A 22,004-nucleotide genomic window follows, 5' to 3' on the forward strand; every position below is an offset into this window, starting at 1 on the left:
TCATGACTGAATCGTAACAAAAGAAATATGAACACTTTATAAGCTTCAAATTCGTTAGTTGAGGTGTCAAATGGACAATGATTTTACAGCATTTATTAATATAGTGTTCATTTAAATATTAATCATTTGCAAACTCATGTTCATTCATGATGTTAACTTGAAATGTTAAAAGATATATTTTCTAAAGAAATGTTTACATTTATTCAGCACATGTATCCATTTGACAGTAAAAATTGACGTTAAAAAGATGTTACAAAAGATTTCTGCTTCAAATAAATTATCCTGGAAATCACAGTTTCCCCCAAAATGCTGCATTGTTTCTTGAGCATCAAATCAAAGAATCATGTGACACTGAAGACTGGAGTAATGATGCTAAAAATTCAGCTCTGACATCACTGGAATAAATTACACTTAAAATAAGGTAATATTAGTTGCATGTAACATGAATGAATTTTTACAGTATTTATGTATCTTTGTTAATGTTATTATAGTTAATAAAAATCTTGCTAATTTTTTTTGTTCATGTTAGTCACAGTGTATTAACTAATGTTAAAAAAATAAAACCTTTTTTAATAGTGTATTACTGTAAAAAAAATATTTTCAAGATTTGTTATCACAACATTTTTTCTTTTGTCAAATCAACTTAAATAATGTATTTAGTTCAGATAACTTATTATTTTGAGTTTCTGATGATTAAATCGATCTCCTTAATTGTATTAACTCACTTTTCCCAGTTCAAACAACCAGGTTACTTAATTGTTTAAGTTAAACCAACAATATTTTTTTTACAGTTGAAATGTATAATGCTGTAGACATATTGTTAATTCTTATTTCATGTTAACTAAGGTTGTTAATGTTAACTAATGAAACCTACAACTATTAGTGATTTAAATTATATTAATATGTTAAAGCTTTACTGTTTTTATTTCTTTTTTGATGTGGGTGAGCATAAGAGATCCTGTTACAGTTCATTTTACAGTATCTGAATGTTACATGTACTTTATACAGTACATGCAACTAACCCTAAACCCAACCATAATCCTAACCCTAACAATATAGTAAGTACATGTTGTTAATTAATATTACTCAGTACTTGTATGTAATTTAAAATTGCGTTGTAACAAGTTAAAGTGTAACCAGAGGTTCTTTCAAAAACATGATGTCAGATTGTAATACACTTTAGTCTGTTATAAAACTATTATAGCATGAATATGCAGCCAATCGATTGTCAGTATTTAATTTCCGTTTGTCTGTGACTGTGATTTCATGCTTTGCTTTTATATGTGAGCTGAATTTGACTCTAGATATTTGGCATATGTGCATGCTTGAGGAAAAAAGAAACAAATGAATAATTCATGGGATAAATATGGTAAGTGCTTTCAAATGGTCCCTAAACGCTCACCAAAGCTACCGCAACTCCCCTGCTCCGTATACTTAATACTCACTCGTGTGTACGTTTCAGGCTTGATTGATTCACTACAATACTGCCATTGTTTTATTAGTAAAGGGATAGTTTACCCAAAAACATTAATAACTCGCACTCTCATGTACTTCCAAAGACATTCATTGATCTTTCGAACACAAATGAAGAACTTTCTCTCTCAATATTGTTTTTTATTAAATCGGAGAGCTTAAGTTTAAAGGGATAGTTCACTTTGAAATTAATTTTTGATATGTTTTAGCTTACCTCAAAGGCATCCAATATGTAGATGTCTTTGTTTCCACAGTAATTTCAATGTTGAGATTTTTAGGTCAAACCGTTCTTGTCTGTCGGTCATATAATGGAGGTCTATGGGGTCCTTTAAGCTAAGGTTGAGGTTCATTCTGGTGTTATGCAGCACGTTTGAGCTTCTGCAAGAACTAATGAGGTTCATTCTCGTGAGCTTAGGTTCGCTGATTAATGTTTATACTGTCAGTTTATACTATACTAAATAGGTTCATCATATACTGTAAAGCGTTCAAGTCTCTTCCGAAAATTTGGACTAAACCTCTCAATTCATATGGATTAGTTTTATACACTCTCTTTATTAACTTTTTGAAACTCTCCCCTAAACACTGTAAATGAATGCAGACATGCAACCTAATGAGGTCAACACACAAGCTTTAAAAAAAGATCTCCACTGGAGGAAAATCTCGTTCACGTTGTTGGAATAGCGAGATCTTTAACAGATCTCTCTGAGATTTTTTTCCCTTTTAACCTGCCAGTAAAACTTGTGACCGTGTAAACAGGAATTGGCTGGGCTGTTTCAGATTTATCTTACTCAGGTCAGATGAATGCATCAATGCATTTAGCAGTACTGTTCATTATAATGTAGAGTGGAACAACTTTTGTATTTTCTATTTCTCTCAGAGGACACATTTACCCCATTTGAATTGCAACGAATCTGACTGTATCCACAGAGAGAACTATTTAACATTTATAAATATCTCTAGAATGCCACTGGTTGAATGAGAGCCGAGGCAGTTGCCACGACAAAAGGGCGAGTACATGCCTGGCTTGCATTGTTTTAAAAGACAAATGAAATGAAGGAGCCTTTTCCTTCTGAGAGTTGCACAGGATGTGAGCCAATTGGGTGTATGCAAAATGCCAAATACAAACTAGCAAAACTATTTTCAAAGACAATCTACGGGAGTTTTTTCGAACTATGCTGAAAACATATAATAAACTTTAATAATAATAAACTGTTATAATAATAAAATGTATAATCTATCTTTTTTGTTGATTATATATATATATATATATATATATATATATATATATATAATGCATAATAATCAAGACAATGTGATAAAAAAAATATATGATATTTTGAATAAAAATTGTATAGTCTAGTTCAAATAATATGGAGCATGAAAATGTACTACATAGATAAAACCAAACACAAATCAAACTGTTATTAAGATCAAAAATTTATTCTGAGAGTCTCCCAAACTTCTCATATTACTTCTGAATAGGATGCCTGCTTTATAAATTGTATGAAAATTGTGGAAATAATGGTTCATATCACTCAAAACACATATGGAAATGGACCCAATTATTAATTAATAATTAATAATTAAATTTTTTATATTGTACATTTTCATAAAATCTAACTTTTTTTCTGTTTCACTTTCTGAATTTATTTCACTTCTACAAAAATCTGCCAAATGTCTTCTTTACAACGAGACCAATCTTACGTCTATATTCCAAAGCATTCTTGAATTACAAGAATTTAAGTTCAAAATGCACATTTTCATGTTTTATATTCAAAAAAAGGGGGTGACACTTAACAGGTTAAATTACCTTCGGGGTAATTTTGCAATTTATTTGTTTACATGTAATTAATTAGATTATACATTTTAATCACTTAGCAAACACACACACACACACACACACACACACACACATATATATATATATCAAATGTATCATTTACCCTCAAAAGATAATTTAAAGTCATCATTGTGTTAAATTAAAAAAACACCTCATAGATATTACAAAAAGTAGCTTTAGAAATACATATTTTATTTCATTCAACATAGAATTTATTACACATAGACTTTACTTGCCTCAATAATGTGGCCATGATCATTCCAGGTAGCTTTTATAGCACACACTGTTAACAACTGTGTCACTTTGAGTAAAAGATGTGGCTCCTGTCACGACATGACAGACATTTATGTTTGCCCTTCTTCAGTGCATTCTTGTCTACCCATACTACCAATGGGTTTGTAATGAATAGAGAGGTGGCTAGGCACCCTGTCTCCAAACTGCTGTCACAGTCAGGCCCGTGAAAGCACAGTCAGCAACTTTTCAACTCTAGCTGAATTTATTGGGGTTTTCAAGAGCGAGAGCCTCGGAATTGCTAAACATGCTGTTTGTTTTCTCCATCGCTATCCCTGATGGTAAACTCACCGGTTCTGTGCCAGCAGAAAGAACAGAGGCCTTTTAGTGCTTTTTATGTGCCCTTGAAAGGAGGTTATGTCATTGTCTGTCCCTGGCTATAACGTCAATCACACCCATAAAGCTGTATCAGTCACACTCTTAGAAGAAATGGTTCTATTTAGAACCAGAAATGGTTCCATCCCCCGCTTCATATATGGAACTCCAAAATGGTTCTATATAGAACCATTTTTTGGGGGGTAAAAGGTTCTATTGGCCAAGTATGGAACCCCAGGATTCTATATAGAACCCAAAGGAACCCTTTTTTAAGAGTGTATAGAACTTTTTAGGGGTTACAAATATGTAGCGCTGATAGAACCTTTTAAGGTTCTATATAGAACCTTTTCTTCTAAGAGTGCAGGGAAAGGACAGAAGAAATATGTAGTATCAAACTCTCAGAATAAATTTTTGATCTTAATAACAGTTTGATTTGTGTTTGGTTTTATCTATGTAGTACATTTTCATGCTCCATAATATTTGATATAGACTATTCAATTTTTATTCAAAATATCATATCTTTTTATCACATTGTCTTGATTATATGCATTATATTCACATCACAGCATATTTCTAAATGTCAGGGATACAGTTTTGATAGGAATTGCAACACTCAAGCCCAAGCATTTTTAAGGTTTACAAAGGTTTTTAAAAGGTGCACATGAAATAACCCACATACTTACATAGATTAAGTTTAGTTATATATTATTACTCTTAGAAAAACACACTCTGTATTGAACATTAGGGCTATATTAAACCTAAAAGAACACTTTATACCAGAAATCCATAAGGAATGATGGCCACAATGGGAATTGGGAACCCCTAAAAGTTCTAAATATGAAGTGCCTGACAACCGAGTGAATTAACAATAAACCGCAATAGATATTTACTAGACAAGTCATTAGGATCTACATACCCTTATGAATTTAAGCAGCCTATTGCTTGTGCTTTGGCACTTCTCCATTGTGAACTCTTAATTACAGGTAAAAATAAACAGACGGAGAATTTCAAACATTCCGAATGGGAAAATAACTCCATCTGTAAAGTTTAAGATTCCTGTGAATAAACCCTTGTGTGAAGATATTTGATAGCATGTCTGTTTATTTCTCGTTGCCAGCTTTTACAACGCCTGGGTGGGAAAGTTTAATTAAAGGGATTACTTACTCAGTGAAATTTAAAACTGGGGATTGATCCAGCCCTCGCAATGTGGCAATGCTAGAGAGCAGAAGCGGCAATGGTGGCGGCTCAGCTCTAGCCTTTTTCTTCTAGCTTTTCATCTAACTGAAGTTTCATTACCCAAATCTTTTAATCATAAAGTGCGATTTTTAGACTGTCAGTGCTTGGAAATCAAAGCATGAGAAAGTGCCAGCTAATGATAACTAATCCTGTGTCACTTCTGTGGTCATGATACAGACATCACATAGAAATCTGGATTATTAAAGTCACTTTGCAGTGTAATGGACAGGGCATTGAACAGTGGCGTTGGGCTCATTTTGAGGACAGTTTAGTTGTCAAACGATGCATCAAACCAAACCAAGTAAATCGCTCCTGGATAAATATGATGATAGTGTAATGATGAGTTAGAGGGATATTCAGTGGATTGGGTTTAAAATGTGTTAAATGAAGCTACTCGATACAATGTTTACATGGCAGAATGACCATTTTCTGTAACAAAGTGGACCAGTCGGGTTCCAGAAGTAAAAAGTTTATAAAGTTAGTATAAAGTTTTAAAGACAACCCTGCTGTGAGCTACAAGGTTGTTAATCGATAATATTTGCTACCCGTTAGCCCACATTATTAACCTTATTTTTCAAATAATCATGTTGACTGAACAGCATGGTGAAAAACTACATATCCCATGGAGATATACATTTCCACCAATCAAGTTGATCTTCTTATGCTCTCAAAATACATATACAGTATACATAGCTATTTGTGTGTGTTTGTGTATATTTGTGCGTATTTTACAATAAACTTGAAATATATAGTTTTTACATATAATCAGCATTTTAAAAAGAGCATACTTGTATATTTCCTCATAGTTTTTTATTCAATTATGCTGTTCACATTTTATGTGATTGTAGTTTCTTTCTTTAACGATTCACGAATTTTACGAGGTGGCTAATTGTTAACAATTCATACGACCTCACTCGTACAAATTAGTACGATTTTGCTAATTCGTACATATTGTACGAATTGGCCAATTCGTATGAATTCGTACGAATGACCTACCCCTGACCCCGCCCCTAAACCTAACCATCACGTGGGTTTAGACAAATCGTATGAATTCGTACTAGTGAGTTCGTACGAATTAGTACGAATTAGCCACTTTTTAATCACTCGTACGAATTGGTCGTGAGATACGGTAGGTATTGTAAATACACTGTAAAAATGAATGTGCTTTATCTAATAAAAAAAATGGGCCAACAGATTACAAGCAATATTATTAATTCAATTTAACACATTAGAGTTGAGTAATAATTAATCAAATTAATTCCTTAAAAGTAAACCATTTAAAATAAGTAAAACTCACATTTAAGTCGCCATTATGGTGATCGGTGTTTGTTTTAGGTTTCGCCTTCAGTGATTCTGCTTGTTAACATCAGGTAACATTTAATGTTGGCAATATAAAATAAAGAGTTCTTAATTAATCTTTGACGTCGTCTGTCTGTTATTCAGATATTTTTGTTTAATTTTTTTGTGTAAACTTTACTCATTTTAAATGGTTAACTTTTAAGGAATATTCTAATTCAATTCTAATTTGTTCAATTTAATTCATAATATTGCTTGTAATCTGTTGCCACAATTTTATTGATTAGATAAAGCGTATTCATTTTTACAGTGTATGTGGCAGTTGCTGGTGGTTTGTTGTGTTTCTTTGTTTCCAGTGGGAATGACTGCCAGAATAACTTGAATAACTTGAACAGACCAGAAGAGGGATTTAATGCCACATGTCTGATAACTTCAGTTGCAGATTTCATAGAAATAGTAGATTGGGAGGATTATGGGAATATGTGGCACTGTGACATGTCAGTCTGTTGCTGAACGTCAGCTTGAATTAATGTTTGTACTATTTGTGTTGCTGCGGCTTTTCTCTCTCACACATGCAGATGGTGAGTTCACATATAATAAATAGCTTTATTAGACAATAGCTTAAACTTGTCTGGCCCGTTTTGTAGCATAAAACCACACCTGTAGAAGATTCCTTGTCTGATTGACCAGTGTGTGGCTTTTTTGTTTTTCCCAGAAGTAAAGGTGCAGATCCTGTTCAGAGTCAACAACTTGGTATGCATGGTAGGAGCTTCCAGAAAAGCAGTTTAATTTAACCCCTAAATACTTACTACATAACACCCACAGAACTACCGACGCCATTTTGGATTGTGAACAACGAACATCAGCATAAGCCATACCATGCCCATCACTTTACATGTGGAAAGCTCTATATTTGAAACCCTCTCGTTGTAGTGCTACTGAAGTTTTAAAGCACATGGTGTCTCTATTGATTGTGGGTTAAAATTAGATGGCAGATGTCTCGGTGTGTGTGTGTGTGTGTGTGTGTGTGAACACAGAACAGATACTGATGCTCCTCTATTAATATCTAGGACAGTAAAACTGAAAAAAGAACGTTGCCTGACGTTTTCTCAGTCAACATCTGCTGAGCTTTTAAATGTCAGCGTGGCATCTTTATAATCAGGGTGTTTCCCAAGGGTGCTATTGCTTTTTTGCAGTATTATCATGTTTGTTTGAGAGTACAAGGCTGGACCCTGAGGTTATGTATTTTCTTTGGTATTTTTAAATTTGTTTGTGTTCAAGTTTGTGTTTGTTGTGTGTGTGTAGTTGTACCTATTGATTTTTCTTTCAACACTTGACGCATGAGGAGGTTCTTGAGTGGCATATATTGAAGTACTAATAAACGTGATCTACTTGATATAACTTAAATTATTTGCATATGTGCATAAGCCCATATGCAAATAAGCACATACTTGATATAACTTAAATTATTTGCATATGTGCATAAGAAATGTTCTCGTGCACAGTTTCCGTCAAATTCGCTATTTTTTTGATATAATGAAACTGCCTTTCAGCAGTTAGTATTTTGCATAAAACACACGCACACCTGGTCATTATAAGGGCTTTCTGTACAATCTAACCTCTCTCTCTCTCTCTCTTCCTATGTCCACAATCACACAGTGCAGGTGCATTTGATGAGTTTACTTTTGACCATTAAAACCTGGACGCACTACATCTGTCTTGTTGACTTTGTCACGTGACCTATAGAAACATTTGTTTAGCTCTTTTCCATCATGGGATAGTAAGCGGTTACACTTTATTTGAATGTGTCCTTGTTACGGCGATTAAATTATTTAAGTAGTACTTAACATGTACTTACTATAGGATTAGGGTTTGGTTATAGTTGCATGTAATTATGCCAAATTTATAGTTATTACTATAGTAAATACATGTAACAAGGACATTAAAATAAAGTGTTACCCTGTTTTAAAAATACACTGTAAAAAATATTTTCAAGATTTGTTATCACAGCATATTTTCTTTTGTCAAATCAACTTTGTAGTTATTTAGTTGAGATAACTTATTATGAGTTTCTGATGATTAAATCGATCTCCTTCATTGTATCAACTCACTTTTTCCAGTTCAAACAATATTTTTTTTACAGTTTAGTAATCACAACATTTTTTCTTTTGTCAAATCAACTTAAATAATTTATTTAGTTCAGATAACATATAATTTTGAGTTTCTGATGATTAAATCATTCTCCTTCATTGTATTAACTCACTTTTTCCAGTTCAATGAACTTAAAATTTTAAGGCAACCAGGTTACTTACTTTTTTTAAGTTAAACCATCAATATTTTTTTACAGTGTATGAATTCGGACGAACTCTTTTCACATACTGTTTTTTGCCTACTACGTACTGTATGTAGGGAAGTATTCAGTGTTGATTCAGTTCTGCTGTGAAGATCACCAATTATTAAATTTGTTCATTTCATCTATAAAGCAGTTCTGCAAAAAATGATGTCATTGTTCAGTTCAGTTTCTAATACAACAGCATCAGTACAGTCAGATCAATAATATGCATCCTTTCCTGTTAATGGGATATTTTCCGAACGAAGGACTCTGAGGATCCTCGACATTGTAACAGTCCTTGGACGGACGTCGATCACGTATGGGTCCTCGATATTCCGGCTTCCAAGGATCTTTCCTTGAAATTGAGAAACATTTTCAAGACACATTATTTGTTTCAAGGCCACCACCAGCATGTTTTTTTTACCCACACGTGGTTTTTTATTTGGTTCTAATTTTTTTTACTATAACTTGTGAAAATACTTTTTTGGCCTCATCTAGCGATCTTGCAACAAGGTATCTAATAAATGCTGGCATCTGGAGACATCACATATGTTCTGTCTCCAGGTGAAACTCCAGCCCGCTGTGTGAGTTATTATGTTGCGCCACAGGTCAGATTCCTCTGCACCTGCCTGATAGCCTCAAGTACAGCACTGAAATATTGAGAAATCCACCATGCAGTATTTCTTAACATTTTTTTTTGTCTCATATATTCAGTCTGCACCCCCACAGGCCCATGAGTAAGACTCAAATGAAGCAGAATGATGCCAAACCATCAATTTGTTCCTGTTATAATTTGTTCCCATTTGTACCGAAACAGTGTTGTTGCTGCATTTATTTGAAAACTACAGTGCCACTTTTCATTATGAAGCAAAATACAGGCCATTTAATTAAATGTAAATTGATTTTAGCTGTGGGAGCCTCTGTTTCATTTGTGCTTACCAATAAAATATAGGGCCACTGGTGTTGTCATAATATCATGCCGTTTGTGCACCATAAAGCACATTAGTGTAATGAGCAAGCCTTCGTTGTGCATGGAGAAGTCATTAGAGTCGATAGAGCCTGCTGACTGCCTTCCCCATAATGTGTGTTGTCAATGAAGTGCCTAGATATATACTATTCTGGAAACACATTGCATTCTTCTGATTTTGTTATCTCTCAACTTGCAACCTGTAAAATATTAATATAAGATAAATATCAATTTAAATGTGAAGATTTTATAAATATAAGGAATTTTGCTGTTGAATAATTTAGTAATCATTTTTTGAAAAAAGTGCTGTTCAATAATATTGATTGATTATCTCTGAAAGGGAAACAAATCTGTAAAAATACTATATTAATATGTGCAGACATAATATAATACAGTTCCATGAGAACATGCCAAGTATTTTGTATCTCTTTGTTTGTATAAAGGGAGTTTCCATGGAATGCGGAGTGGAAATAACTTCAGGAGAGCAGGGAGTGTGTGGCTCTGTTATTTTGGTCACTTGCCGTTCATCATTATATGCATGCAGTAATAGATGCATATTAGCCTTGCCATGCTTTGATGCCCAATATGGAGTTTTGATACAGTGATATAATTACATAATCACAACTTTAATTCTTTAAGAGACATCCGTTTCAAATCATTGTGCATTTAGTGAGATGTAGTGGTCATTTGTAGGTTAACTAATGTATATGTTGACGTTAACATCACATAACCAGCTCTAAATTTATAGTTTTTTATTTTAGCATAGTAAACGTTCTCTATAGGGTATGAATAACCGTTAAACATGACGAGATTAAGGAACTTTAATTATAAGCAATTAAATCGCATGGATGCTTAAGCAAATGCATTTTTGATATTTTATCTATTTGAAACATAAGTTTTATGATAAAATGTATGCAGTTTTTACATTTTTTTATCACATTGTTTCTCAAATCCATATGAAAAATGCATGGGCCATATGGGGTTGCTTATGCCGGATGCTTTTTCTCCCCTTAGAAAGTCATGTTTTGCATCTAATGGATGCTAACATGTCAAGTCTCTGACTAAACTATGATTTAGAGTTTTTTCATGCTGTGCATGAAAAAAAAAAGCATGGTGAATATGTTATGCATTTGGGGAAAAGCATGTTTTTTTTAGATTATATTCGGTTTTAAAGCTGTATTTTGATGCTTTTTATGTCCTATTAGGGTTAAACCCACAGTGGTTTAATCAGAATCAGAACGAGAATGAGCTTTATTGTCAGGTATGTTACGAGGAATGACAGCGACAGTCAGATGACGGTAGCTATTGACTTCCATAGAAAAGAAAAAATACTAAGTCAATGGCTACCATGGTTACCAACAATCTTCAAAATATCTTCTTTATGACAGAAGATAGAAACTTATACAGGTTTAGAACAACATGAGGGCGAGTGTATGATGACAGAATTCAAATTTTGGGGTAAATTATGCCTTTAACTATTCCACTACCGTTGATTATACCTATACAAGACATCCATGCATGTTAAAATAATCATAAAAGTTGAGCAAAGAAAACAGGTCTTCATAACTTAACAGCTGCTGTAGTACGTTTGCCATGGCAACCAGAATGAGAATGAGTCAGAATTTCACACTCTTCTTCCTCAAAACTCAGTCTGTTCGCACTGTGCCCACAGATGAAAAAACAAAAAGCTTGTCTCTCAAAATTTTAGCTGAGTAATGAAGCTGTTAAACATGTTATTTCAACTTCACAACCTGTTTGACAATAATTCAGCATAAAAAGTTACAAGGTTGCAAACCCATCAGGCAATACTGTGAGCTGGTTATGCAACTCTACACTGTAGGACTTAGTTCAAAAGATGGATTTTCAATCTTTTAGTCTGCGTATCCCCAAATATGATCATCCTCACGCCAGGCCTATGTTGGCATGTATGTTACTTGTATGAATTGTAGTATAGGCTACTGTACTATCTACTGTATGCGTGTGTGGCCCACTCTAAAAAATTGCTTGGTTGTTTTAACCCAACTCTGGGTCAAATATGGACAAACCCAGCCATTGGGTTAAATTTTTTAATTACATTTTAAACCAACGTTTGGGGTTGTCCATATTTGACCCAAAGTTGAGTTAAAACAACCCTGTGTAGCCTATGGGTTTCCACAGGGTTTTCAGAAATCGCTTGTTACGTGATAAAATAGAACATTTATTTTTCCTTCTATGTTGTATTAACACATCAAAATATATCATATATGTGTTGTTTACATATTTAAGATAAGTTCGCCTAAAAAACAATGTTGTGTTGCGCATAACGATCCGAATTCACCCAGAAAATTACTGACAGGAATGATTTAAAACATGTTTTTGCCTTACAATGCGGCTTTATTTTGAATATACGAGAGTCAGTAAAGCAGTCAGATTATGATGTGTGCATCACAGCGCCTCTAACGTGTCTTTACTGTACAAGACCGACCGGTAGACACGCTCACATAGTCAGTCAGTCATAATGACAGAGGCGGAGAATCAAGCATGCGGACTCGAGCGATGGTGACGGAATACGAGCAAACACTAACGCTACGGGTGCTCGGACAGTCTCAGGGGGGAAAGAAACATGTTTGGAGTAAAAACCAGCGACCTTTTATCCTCCGTTTCCGCGATAGAGCGCAAAGGAGGAGAGTTTAGTTCGTCTGCATTCATCGGCGGAGTTTCAATGAAAAGTCTGTCACGCGGCACTGAGTCTTACTGTAAACAACAGCAGTTATAGTACTATAGCTAGCCTACAGATATATCAAGACACGCTTGACTTAGCGTTTATTCTCCGTTTGCAATAGTTTAAAGCTGCTTTTTTGGACTGTTCAGGATGCAAGTGAAAAAGAGGAGCTCCGAGGACCCTCAGCGGGATGAAAAGAAACCCTCTTGTTTCTCAAATATTAAGATATTTTTAGTGGCGGAATGTGCTCTTATGTTGGCACAGGGCACAGTGGGGGCATACTTGGTAAGTAAATCGTTTACGTACCTTAATTTGGCTTTGGAAATGACTGTTTGTTCCTATTGAACTTACAAAACTTGTTTGGCTCAAAGTTCGACTCATCGTTAATCCGTATACAGTCTTCTTAGTGCAATTTAGTTTATGAAGCGTGACACGGATGCGATAGCGTAATCATTTAATGAAGGGAACACATACAGTAGTCTAATGTTCATGTAGTAGCCTTAAGCGTAATAGCAGTCATAAGATAAACTGTCAGGCTGTGAAAAAAGATTCCTGGCAAGCTGTGGGCTAGTATGACAGAAAACCTTAGGCCTATGTGGATCATTTTAATCTTCATTATCACTATGACAACACCATTATCAACATCACACGAGCGAAAAGGACAGTGAACTGCTGTAATTTTGCGGCAGGTGCGTGCTGATATTCGCGTCTACGATTCCGCACGTGTATTGCTTTCAACAGTTATGAAAATGAATATAGAATTACAAATGTGTCAGACAACTGATAGATTAGATATGTCCTTCCTACCAACGAACATAGTTCTCAAAGAAGCATCAGCATCAAGCTTTGTGTGTGCAGTTCTGTACTGTACGTTGGCTAATATATGAGTGGAACGGAGAGACCGACAATTTCCGTAAAGTGTTTCTCTAGATCCACTCCTGGTTTTGCTTTTATCCAGCTATCTCAATAGACTAGAGAGACCCGGGTCTGTGATGGAGTAAAATAGACACTTCGATTGTAAAAAATAAACATTTTTATTTAAATGTAGTCTATTCACAATTTAGCACAGCAGTTTATTGCTTTTATAAAATCATTACTGCATAAAAAGGACACTTTATTTTATTAAAGGGATAGTTCACTTTGAAATTAATTTTTTATATGTTTTAGCTTACCTCAAGGGCATTCAAGATGTAAGTGTCTTTGTTTCCACAGTATTTACAATTTTTATATTTTTACGTCAAACCGTTCTCGTCTGTCACGTCCAAGTACTCTGAGGGCGGGGGCGCTTCTGCACTCGTTGCATTGATACACATTGATAACCGCTCGTTTCGTATCTTAGGCCATCAATGTGTACGAGTCATTAAATCATGTTTAATTTGGACTTCTCTGTGCATGCTCTTTGAGGTGGACCCCATACACCTCCACCTGACAGACAAGAATGGTTTGACCTAAAAATATCAAAATTGAAAATACTGTGGAAAAAAGACACCAACATCTTGGATGCCCTTGAGTTAAGCTAAAACATATCAAAAATTAATTTCAAAGTGAACTATCCCTTTAATTGGCATAGGCGTACTATAACTTAAATATACAGTCCCTGACAAAACCAGTGTTACTATGAACCAAAAAAACGATGGATGCTGTTACCAGAATCCAGGACCTATCTGTTTTAACTAAACAAGTGTTACTATGCACTAAGATAATGTCAATAGTTTGGTGTTTATTCAAGATTTGATTGCTTTTAGAGTACTCTAAGCGGCTTTGTGGTTGTCTCTGCTTTGTGTCCGATATCTAAAATAAAATTCTTACATTGCTTGGTGTCATGTGTTGGATACCTCACTATACAGCTTCTTTGATAAGGACGAGATTTGTCCGGCCATGTCCTCCATACCCATGGGACGTCTCTGATGTCTGTGCGAGCTCAGACCATATTTGGAAAGGAAACAATCATTTGCTCTGTGCCAGAAAGCCACAATACATCATGGGAACAGTCTCAAAGGGGTGCACTTGTTGTGGAATGGATTTGTTCCCAGCTTATGGAAATTGTGATGTTTAGAAACCAAATCAACACTCTGCCATTTCAAAAAAAAAAAAAAAATAAAACTTTGTGGGACTGGAAAATGTAGAGATTGCCCAGATTTATTTTGACAGATAAATAGGGCATTAAACTAAACTTATCCTCCCTGGGGTTTTTCCATAGACAAATCAGCCATCAAATTGCTTCAAAATATGTCTTACTAAAGCAAACATTTGTGTGAAACAGTACAAGTTTGTATAATTGGAGTGTGATTGTTTAATGTGTAGGTTATTTACAGAATGCAAGAGATCAATGAAAATGTTTTGTTTAAACCCACTTTTATTTTTTTTATCAGCATGCAGGTCATGTCGTACCATTTCCATGTAATAGTGGACTGATTCGTTTAGATTATTTCAGAAGCAACTGAAAGTCCTTTTTGAGATGCAGTGTCCACCCTCCTTCACAGAATGACTCAGTGGCTCATTCCTGGACATTGTGTCAGTTTCCTAAGTTTAGCCTCAGCTCTGAGCTTGACGTAGGCCAGTCTGGACTTTCCCCATGTGCTTAGAGAGCCAGTGACTCCTGTGTCTTTTTTTAATCTCCTGAAATCTCCTACAACTTGTGTAAATCTTTGCATAGCTTCCAATATGCATACGCACTCTGACTGTGATGCAAAATGCTGGGACAGTGTTTGCAAATGTCCCTTGGCAGGCTTCTAACCTCAACTCATTTAATTTTTGCTTGCTCAGTTTGCCTGTACTTGATACAGAAGAAACATGTAGATGGCTGTATAACATGTATGACCACCATACTTGCGCCTGCACGATTTGCTGTTTCAGCAAGTACGTGATCGACGGCTTTAAATGCAGCAGTCGCAAAAGGTCAGTTTAAGAGTGATGTAAAACTAAATGGTGCATTGTAAATTATATGTAGTCTGTCCATAGTTAATATTCATCTTTTAGGAATTAAAGGGATACTCCACTTTTTTTGGAAATAGGCTCATTTTACCATTCCCCCAGAGTTAAACAGTTGGGTTTTACCGTTTTCGAATCCATTCAGCCGATTTTTTGATATTTAGAAGAATATCAGTAACCAGAGAGTTTCTGGTCTCATTGACTTCCATAGTATATTTTTTTCCTACTATGGAAGTCAATGAGACCAGAAACTGTCTGGTTACTGATATTCTTCTAAATATCAAAAAATCGGCTGAATGGATTTGAAATGGTAAAACTCAACTGTTTAACTCTGGGGGAATGGTAAAATGAGCCTATTCCAAAAAAAGTGGAGTATCCCTTTAAGAGAGCTATTAAAGTCAGTATGAAATAAAAAATTCATCCTGTTCATTTTCTAAATGCATATTATATATTTGATTGTGAAAAATTAATCTGTGCATATGTTAAATTTTGACATTTTTTGGTATTTAGAACTTCCAAAACCGTTTAGTTTAAAAACCCACCTCTGCAAGCTCGCATTCTGCTCCAACATTTACCATTGTCTGAAAGATTTTTGCGAGAAATCTGCGTGATCGAGAGTTTCGCATGAGGGTAAAAAAGTTCCACATGAAGATTTGAAAGATTAAAAAATTGACTTTTTTTTTTCTTTTTTCCGACGATATTGTAGAAATATGCTATTCACAGTCACCTGCAATTAATTTATTTTTGTGAGTACAAGGGGTTACCAAGATGAGTGATATTAAGGTCCCTTTCAGACGAGTCATTTCACTTGGCGGCCATCTTTAAAACGCCTCTCAGGCATGCAAGTGCTGCTCCTATCTCTTTGAATGAATTGTACAAAGCCCGACCTGGCAATTTGATTGGCCCGAACATTTTTTTACTGATCATAATTACTTCTCAATGGATCGAGTCCAGACCGAACTTCCCGACCAAAAAAATGTTGTGGGTGGGTCGGGCTGGCTGGCATCCAGGCTAGTCTTCTGCTTTCATTTGTTTTAAAGAACATTCCCACTGTATATGTTCCCACCAACAATGCCATACAGAAGAATAATTCATTTATCAAAAGTTACTGTTTTCCATTGGTCCAACATCGCTTCAAAGCACAATTCATGGAAAGTACTTCTGGTGTTCTGTGTCCTGTCATACTGATAAGGCAATGCCGCGTCTCTCTCATGTTGAAAATCAAACACAGATTGCTGAAGGATGCCTGGTAGCCGCACATGTTCTTGAAAACATTTCACACTTGAATGATGCAGACTGGTTGTTCTTATTATGTAAGCTTGACTTGACTCAACCATAACAAGATAGACACTTTTGTCTTATTGTTCAATAATTCACAGTCTTGCTATAATAATGGGGTTTCATGCTGAAGGATTAGAGGGCAATGGGTGTGAGCATGTCAGGGTGGAGTCAACAGAGATTTGGCATTCGCTGATGCTGCTGACTTGATGAATGTGTCTTGGCATTAAAGTTAGCAGCCTATGCGCCCTATTGCGGTGGCACTGGCACTGATGTATGTATGCAGTGAGACCCAGCTATTTAGTCAACAGGTTTCAGCAGGTTGGCACAGACAGACTCTGAGGCTAGCAGAAAGTGGAGGCAGGTGGGGGATGTGGCCTGTCCGGTCCTTTCGCCATGCTTCCAGAACTTGTAGTCTGGCACATATCTTTAGGTCTGGCAACTGACCAGAGCCAGTGTGAATAGTACAAATGCACACACACACACACATTAATGAATGAAAAAAAAAACTGTTTCACATAAAAAGAAATCCATTTTGTTGCACTTGCCCATATTAGTAAAGATTTAACTGAGTGCATGGACATTGCACTATACACACTGTCCCAGCTAAACTTAAATTGTCACATTTTTCTTGTTAAAGGGACACTATGCAGTTATTTTAGCTTAATTTAACAGCTTGAGAGTTATTGAAATGGTTATATGACTTCTTTCGGGTTGAATGGGGGGCGTCTCGACCCCCCCTGGTGCCCGTGAGTGGAAAAATCTCACTTGCAATTTCAGGCCGGCGGCTCGGAATAATGTGTTATTCCAAAATAATAACTAAAGGAAGGCAGTAACAATTTAAACAATTTAATGTTTCTGGATATTAAAAATCCGATGTTAAAATGAGGAGGCCACAATACCACTTTTGCGTCACGATTCCAATAATGATACAATGTCATTTTTAGTATTAGACTTTAGTGTCGATACTTTTAGTTTCAATGCATTTTTAAAAAATTGGTCAGAGAAACTAAAAGAATGTGATCTGGCTTAGCAAATAGTTATTTTCATGCCTAATTATGCATTGGAGGGAATGTTTTGTAGGAGCTGCTGTTACTTTCATTATTCATATTATTGCTCTTTTTATCTTTAATTTAATAGCAGCACATTGAATATTTAGAGTTGCTCCAGCAGGTCTCAACCAGTCTAGTGCAGTGAGTGATTTTCTCTTTGTCTTTTGTAGAATAACATTGAGGACAAACTGGTAGCTGTAGGTTTATTAGGCTGCTGTCACTTTAAGAGCAGCACATATCCAACATACTGTTGCACATGCGTTTTCCTTTCAACTGTTTACGTTTACTTTAATGGTTAGTACACGCAATGGCGATAGTTTTAAGTTGCGCGTCCGAGTGAAGACTGCGCGAGCCACAAGGGAACACTGTATCCATGCAACTGCGCTCAGCTTTATTTCAAACATGCTATTATTTATTGCTACTAGTGTTGTCACGATACCAAAATTATTGTTTCGATACCGATAAGAATTGCGATTTTGATTTTTTAAAAACGGAGACCTTTTGCTACGTTTGCACCTACCGTCCAGACTAAAACGGGAAAAAATGAAGACCCAAAACGGAGAAGTTTAGAAACGCTGCAGCTCCGTTTTGCGTTTTGAATCTCCGGAGGGCGTTTTAGTGAAGACGGGAGAAAACGGAGGACTTCAGAAACGCTGATGCAGAGGCTCACGTTCGGCTCAATGATTGGGTTGTCGTCAGTCATGACGTGTCGTTCCCTGATTCGTCAGCCACTGTTTACACCGGCACGCGCATGCCCAGTGTTGGTGAATTGTCACGTGATCCGCGTATTCAGTCGCTTTAATGTGGACGGAGATCAATTTTAATACGCAGATAAAACGCTTTAACTCAGGCTTGTAGTGGACTGCAAATATGTCACAAACATCAGTTCTGCACAAAACAGAGTGGTCTGTTAGACAGTCCAAGGTTTCCAATTAAAGTGCACCAGGCTAACTGCAGGAAACTGAGTTATAGCAAATCAAATTAGACGAGAGTTATGACAACAACATCACTGCTCTATAAGGCTCACATTAAACTCGTTATTCACATCAGGCATTTTAACTGTTTAGGAATATTATTTACATTATTTCTGTAAATGATCTTAAGGCATTAGCTAAGAAATGTAATTTATTGCAATGAAAACAAGACAAATATAATGATTGTATTTATTTATATGCAATGCAAAGTATGTAAGTAAAAACATTTTTATGTATTCCCTCTGAAATCCTCCACCTCCCCCATCTCCACCTGCCTAGATCTGCTACAGGATTTATGTATGTCTAATCTATTCATAACAGCAGCGTATCTTACATGCTGTGTGTCAATGTATTAGCAGCGGAAAATGGCAACATTTAGCTATCTAACATCTGTTGTACAGTAGGAGAAAGGAGAGAACATTGTTATGTTTCCATGGACAACAGGGTATTATTTAACAGCCATAACACAAAAGTATTTTTCCACTCAATAACATTTAGTTCCACACGTGACCAATCAGAATTCCGGAGAGCTTGGCAACTAATCGAGTGAATATTATCTTATCCATCCAATTGAAACGATCTCTCCAGTCAAAGGACTCTATAGTGCAGCATGGAGAGATTTGCAAAGACCAGTATGTGCAGCATCTGAGACAGGCCTGAGTTGGCTCGCTCTAGAGAAATAGGATTATAGTAAAGAGAGCGTGGCCTCAGTAAAATGCTCTTTTCACAGCCATGGCATATTTGTTGCTCCAGCTCAAAACTATTTCATTAAAGTCCTGTGGTTCCTCTTCTAGGCTGCCTGGTGGCATTATTTCCATTCCACCAGCTATTTCTGTCATAGATAATTGATAGGCCTTGATAATTAATGTGTGACAAGCAGCATGTCGAGGATTGAAAAGGATTTGTCGAAACAATTGTTTTAGTGTGTCATTGGTTCTCTTCTTTGACAAGGGTTTTATATATTCCAGCCTTGTTGGAATAGCTGTGTTTGGTTTGATTGGAGATTTTATTACTTTAATCTAACATGTCATTTCCATGTAGCATGCAGCCTAACTTTATCTCATTTTTTGATCTTGTGTAAATATTAGCAAATATGAAGACAGTTTATTCACTGATCTTTACCGCCACATGTTACCTCTCTAAGATGGCTCTCAGTTGAAATTAGATTTTTTATGTTGTTTAAGGTGGAATTTGACTTCAGTACAATACCATATAATGTCATAAAATATATATATTTCAAATAGAATAACATAGCATACTATATATATATATATATATATATATACACAGTATATATATATAATATATATATATATATATATATTCTCGTCATCAAAAGATCCTGAAAAAAAAATCTAAATGAGCAGAAAATGTGCAGAAAATCATCCTATTAAATTAATTTCTGAAGGATCATGTGACATTGAAGACTGGAGTAATGATGCTGAAAATTCAGCTTTGCATCAATGGAATAAATTACATTTTTAAATATATTAGAACAGAAAATGGTTATTTTAAATTGTAAAAATATTTCACAATATTATGTTTTTTACTGAATTTATGATCAAATAAATGCAGCCTTGGTGAGCATAAGAGACTTCTTAAAAGTCGGCATGAAATCAAATAAAAATGATTTATCTGTGCACTTTATTAATTTTAAAAAATTCATGTACCCTTTATAATCTTTAATCAAAGTCATTACCCTTCCCTCCCCCATCGAAACGACCTCTTCTATTTCGGTCACGTGGAATGGCGAAAGGGTGCGGCCAGATCCGATGAGGGTGCGGCTATTGGTGAACCGCCTCTCAGAGAATCGCATTTAAATCTGCCTCCATTTTATATGCCACGCCCAACTTCCAACGATCCAATCAATTCCCGAAGGACGAAAACAAACCCTGCCCTACATTTAATTTCAGAAGCCGTTTCACTCGGATATACGTCACGACAAGGAAAAAATGACGACTTTACGCCGACTTTAAAGTAGCTGTATATAAGAAATTTATTTCAAATAATCATAAAATGGCCCTGATATGTCACTAGTGACTAGACATTAAAAAATCATGTTTATTTCAAATACGTATATCACAACAGTAGTCCAGCCAGGATATTGCCATCTAAAAAGTGAAGTTGCAGCCCTCAACTGATGTTGATGTTATGTTTTGGTCTGATGCTCCACCCTCCACCGATCTACCAATCACAGAGTCAGTAGTGTTGCAGCATCTGAGTTCCAGCTCTGCTCTAGTTACCACAGCTGCACATACAAACGTGTTGGATAAAAAAATGTTGGATCCTGCGTTCAGCCTATCTGGCAACCTCGAGTTAGGGGGAATGGGGAGGGGATACACCGCTCTACAGTCATTTGAAAGTGATTGCAGTACCAGTTTTGGCCACAATCTTACATACGGCTCCTTTAAAAAAATGTGTGCGTGCTTTCTATGTGTATGTGTATACAATCATTTACACAATTTCATGCATGGCATTTTATGGTAATATTTGACCTAATACCGTTACCTTTGTCAGATTAACATTACAGTAATTCTTCTGCTTTATTTCTTAGGTGAGCGTGCTGACCACACTGGAGCGGCGCTTCAATCTTCAGAGCGCTGATGTGGGCGTCATTGCCAGCAGCTTTGAGATCGGCAACCTGGCCCTCATTCTCTTTGTTAGTTATTTTGGTGCTAAAGCCCACCGTCCTCGGTTAATTGGCTGCGGAGGCATTGTCATGGCTTTGGGAGCGCTGCTCTCCGCATTACCTGAGTTCCTCACCAGTCAATACTTGATCACAGACACATGGAGCAAGGAATTGGGGCGAGACGTGTGCTCCAACGCCTCTAAAACTGATGAAACATGTGGGAATAGAGCAAACACCAACATGATGTACCTCCTTCTGATAGGAGCCCAGGTGCTGCTGGGTATCGGTGCAACGCCTGTTCAGCCCCTAGGGGTGTCCTACATAGATGATCATGTGCGAAAGAAAGACTCCTCTCTCTATATAGGTAAGTAAGCCTAATGTTTTCTTACGAGCTGAGGGTTTAATGCATTTAGTTTACATAGCCATAGGCATCAGTTTTTACACAAGTAAATTGCGAATTTTTTAAGGAAAAGCATGTATCTCCTCTTGTGCATAGTAAGTGAAAAGCAGATGATTATCAGGCTGATTTATTGTGGTTTCAGGCCTACCGATGTCAAGCCAAAAACCACTGATGTATTAAAGTGGAACAGCAAATAAGAAAACATTGAGCTGTTGAAAGCATGTGCACAAAAGTCAATAAGAAAACAAAAAAAAGCATGCGTGTGTGCAAGTGTGTTTTGTTTTATATT

The 22,004-nt window shown here is 35.9% G+C and overlaps 1 protein-coding gene across 2 annotated transcripts in view; it reads left to right on the forward strand.

The window, feature by feature from the left end:
• The window catches only part of slco3a1a (solute carrier organic anion transporter family member 3A1a), a 77,253-nt gene that overhangs the window by 6,592 nt on the left and 48,657 nt on the right, over positions 1-22,004 (forward strand). Inside the window, exons 1-2 of one of the 2 annotated variants that reach the window (XM_039684092.2) lie at positions 12,232-12,736; positions 21,241-21,679. In XM_039684092.2, the coding sequence (XP_039540026.2) occupies positions 12,602-12,736; positions 21,241-21,679 (574 nt within the window). In that variant the 5' untranslated portion in view covers positions 12,232-12,601. Of the gene's footprint in view, positions 1-12,231; positions 12,737-21,240; positions 21,680-22,004 lie in introns of those variants that run through there. The other variant, XM_089116465.1, reaches the window with a different exon arrangement.

This window comes from Pimephales promelas, chromosome 10 (genome assembly GCF_988280905.1).
Source record: "Pimephales promelas chromosome 10, fPimPro1.hap1.1, whole genome shotgun sequence".
In the NCBI taxonomy this organism is placed as follows: Eukaryota; Metazoa; Chordata; class Actinopteri; order Cypriniformes; family Leuciscidae; genus Pimephales; species Pimephales promelas.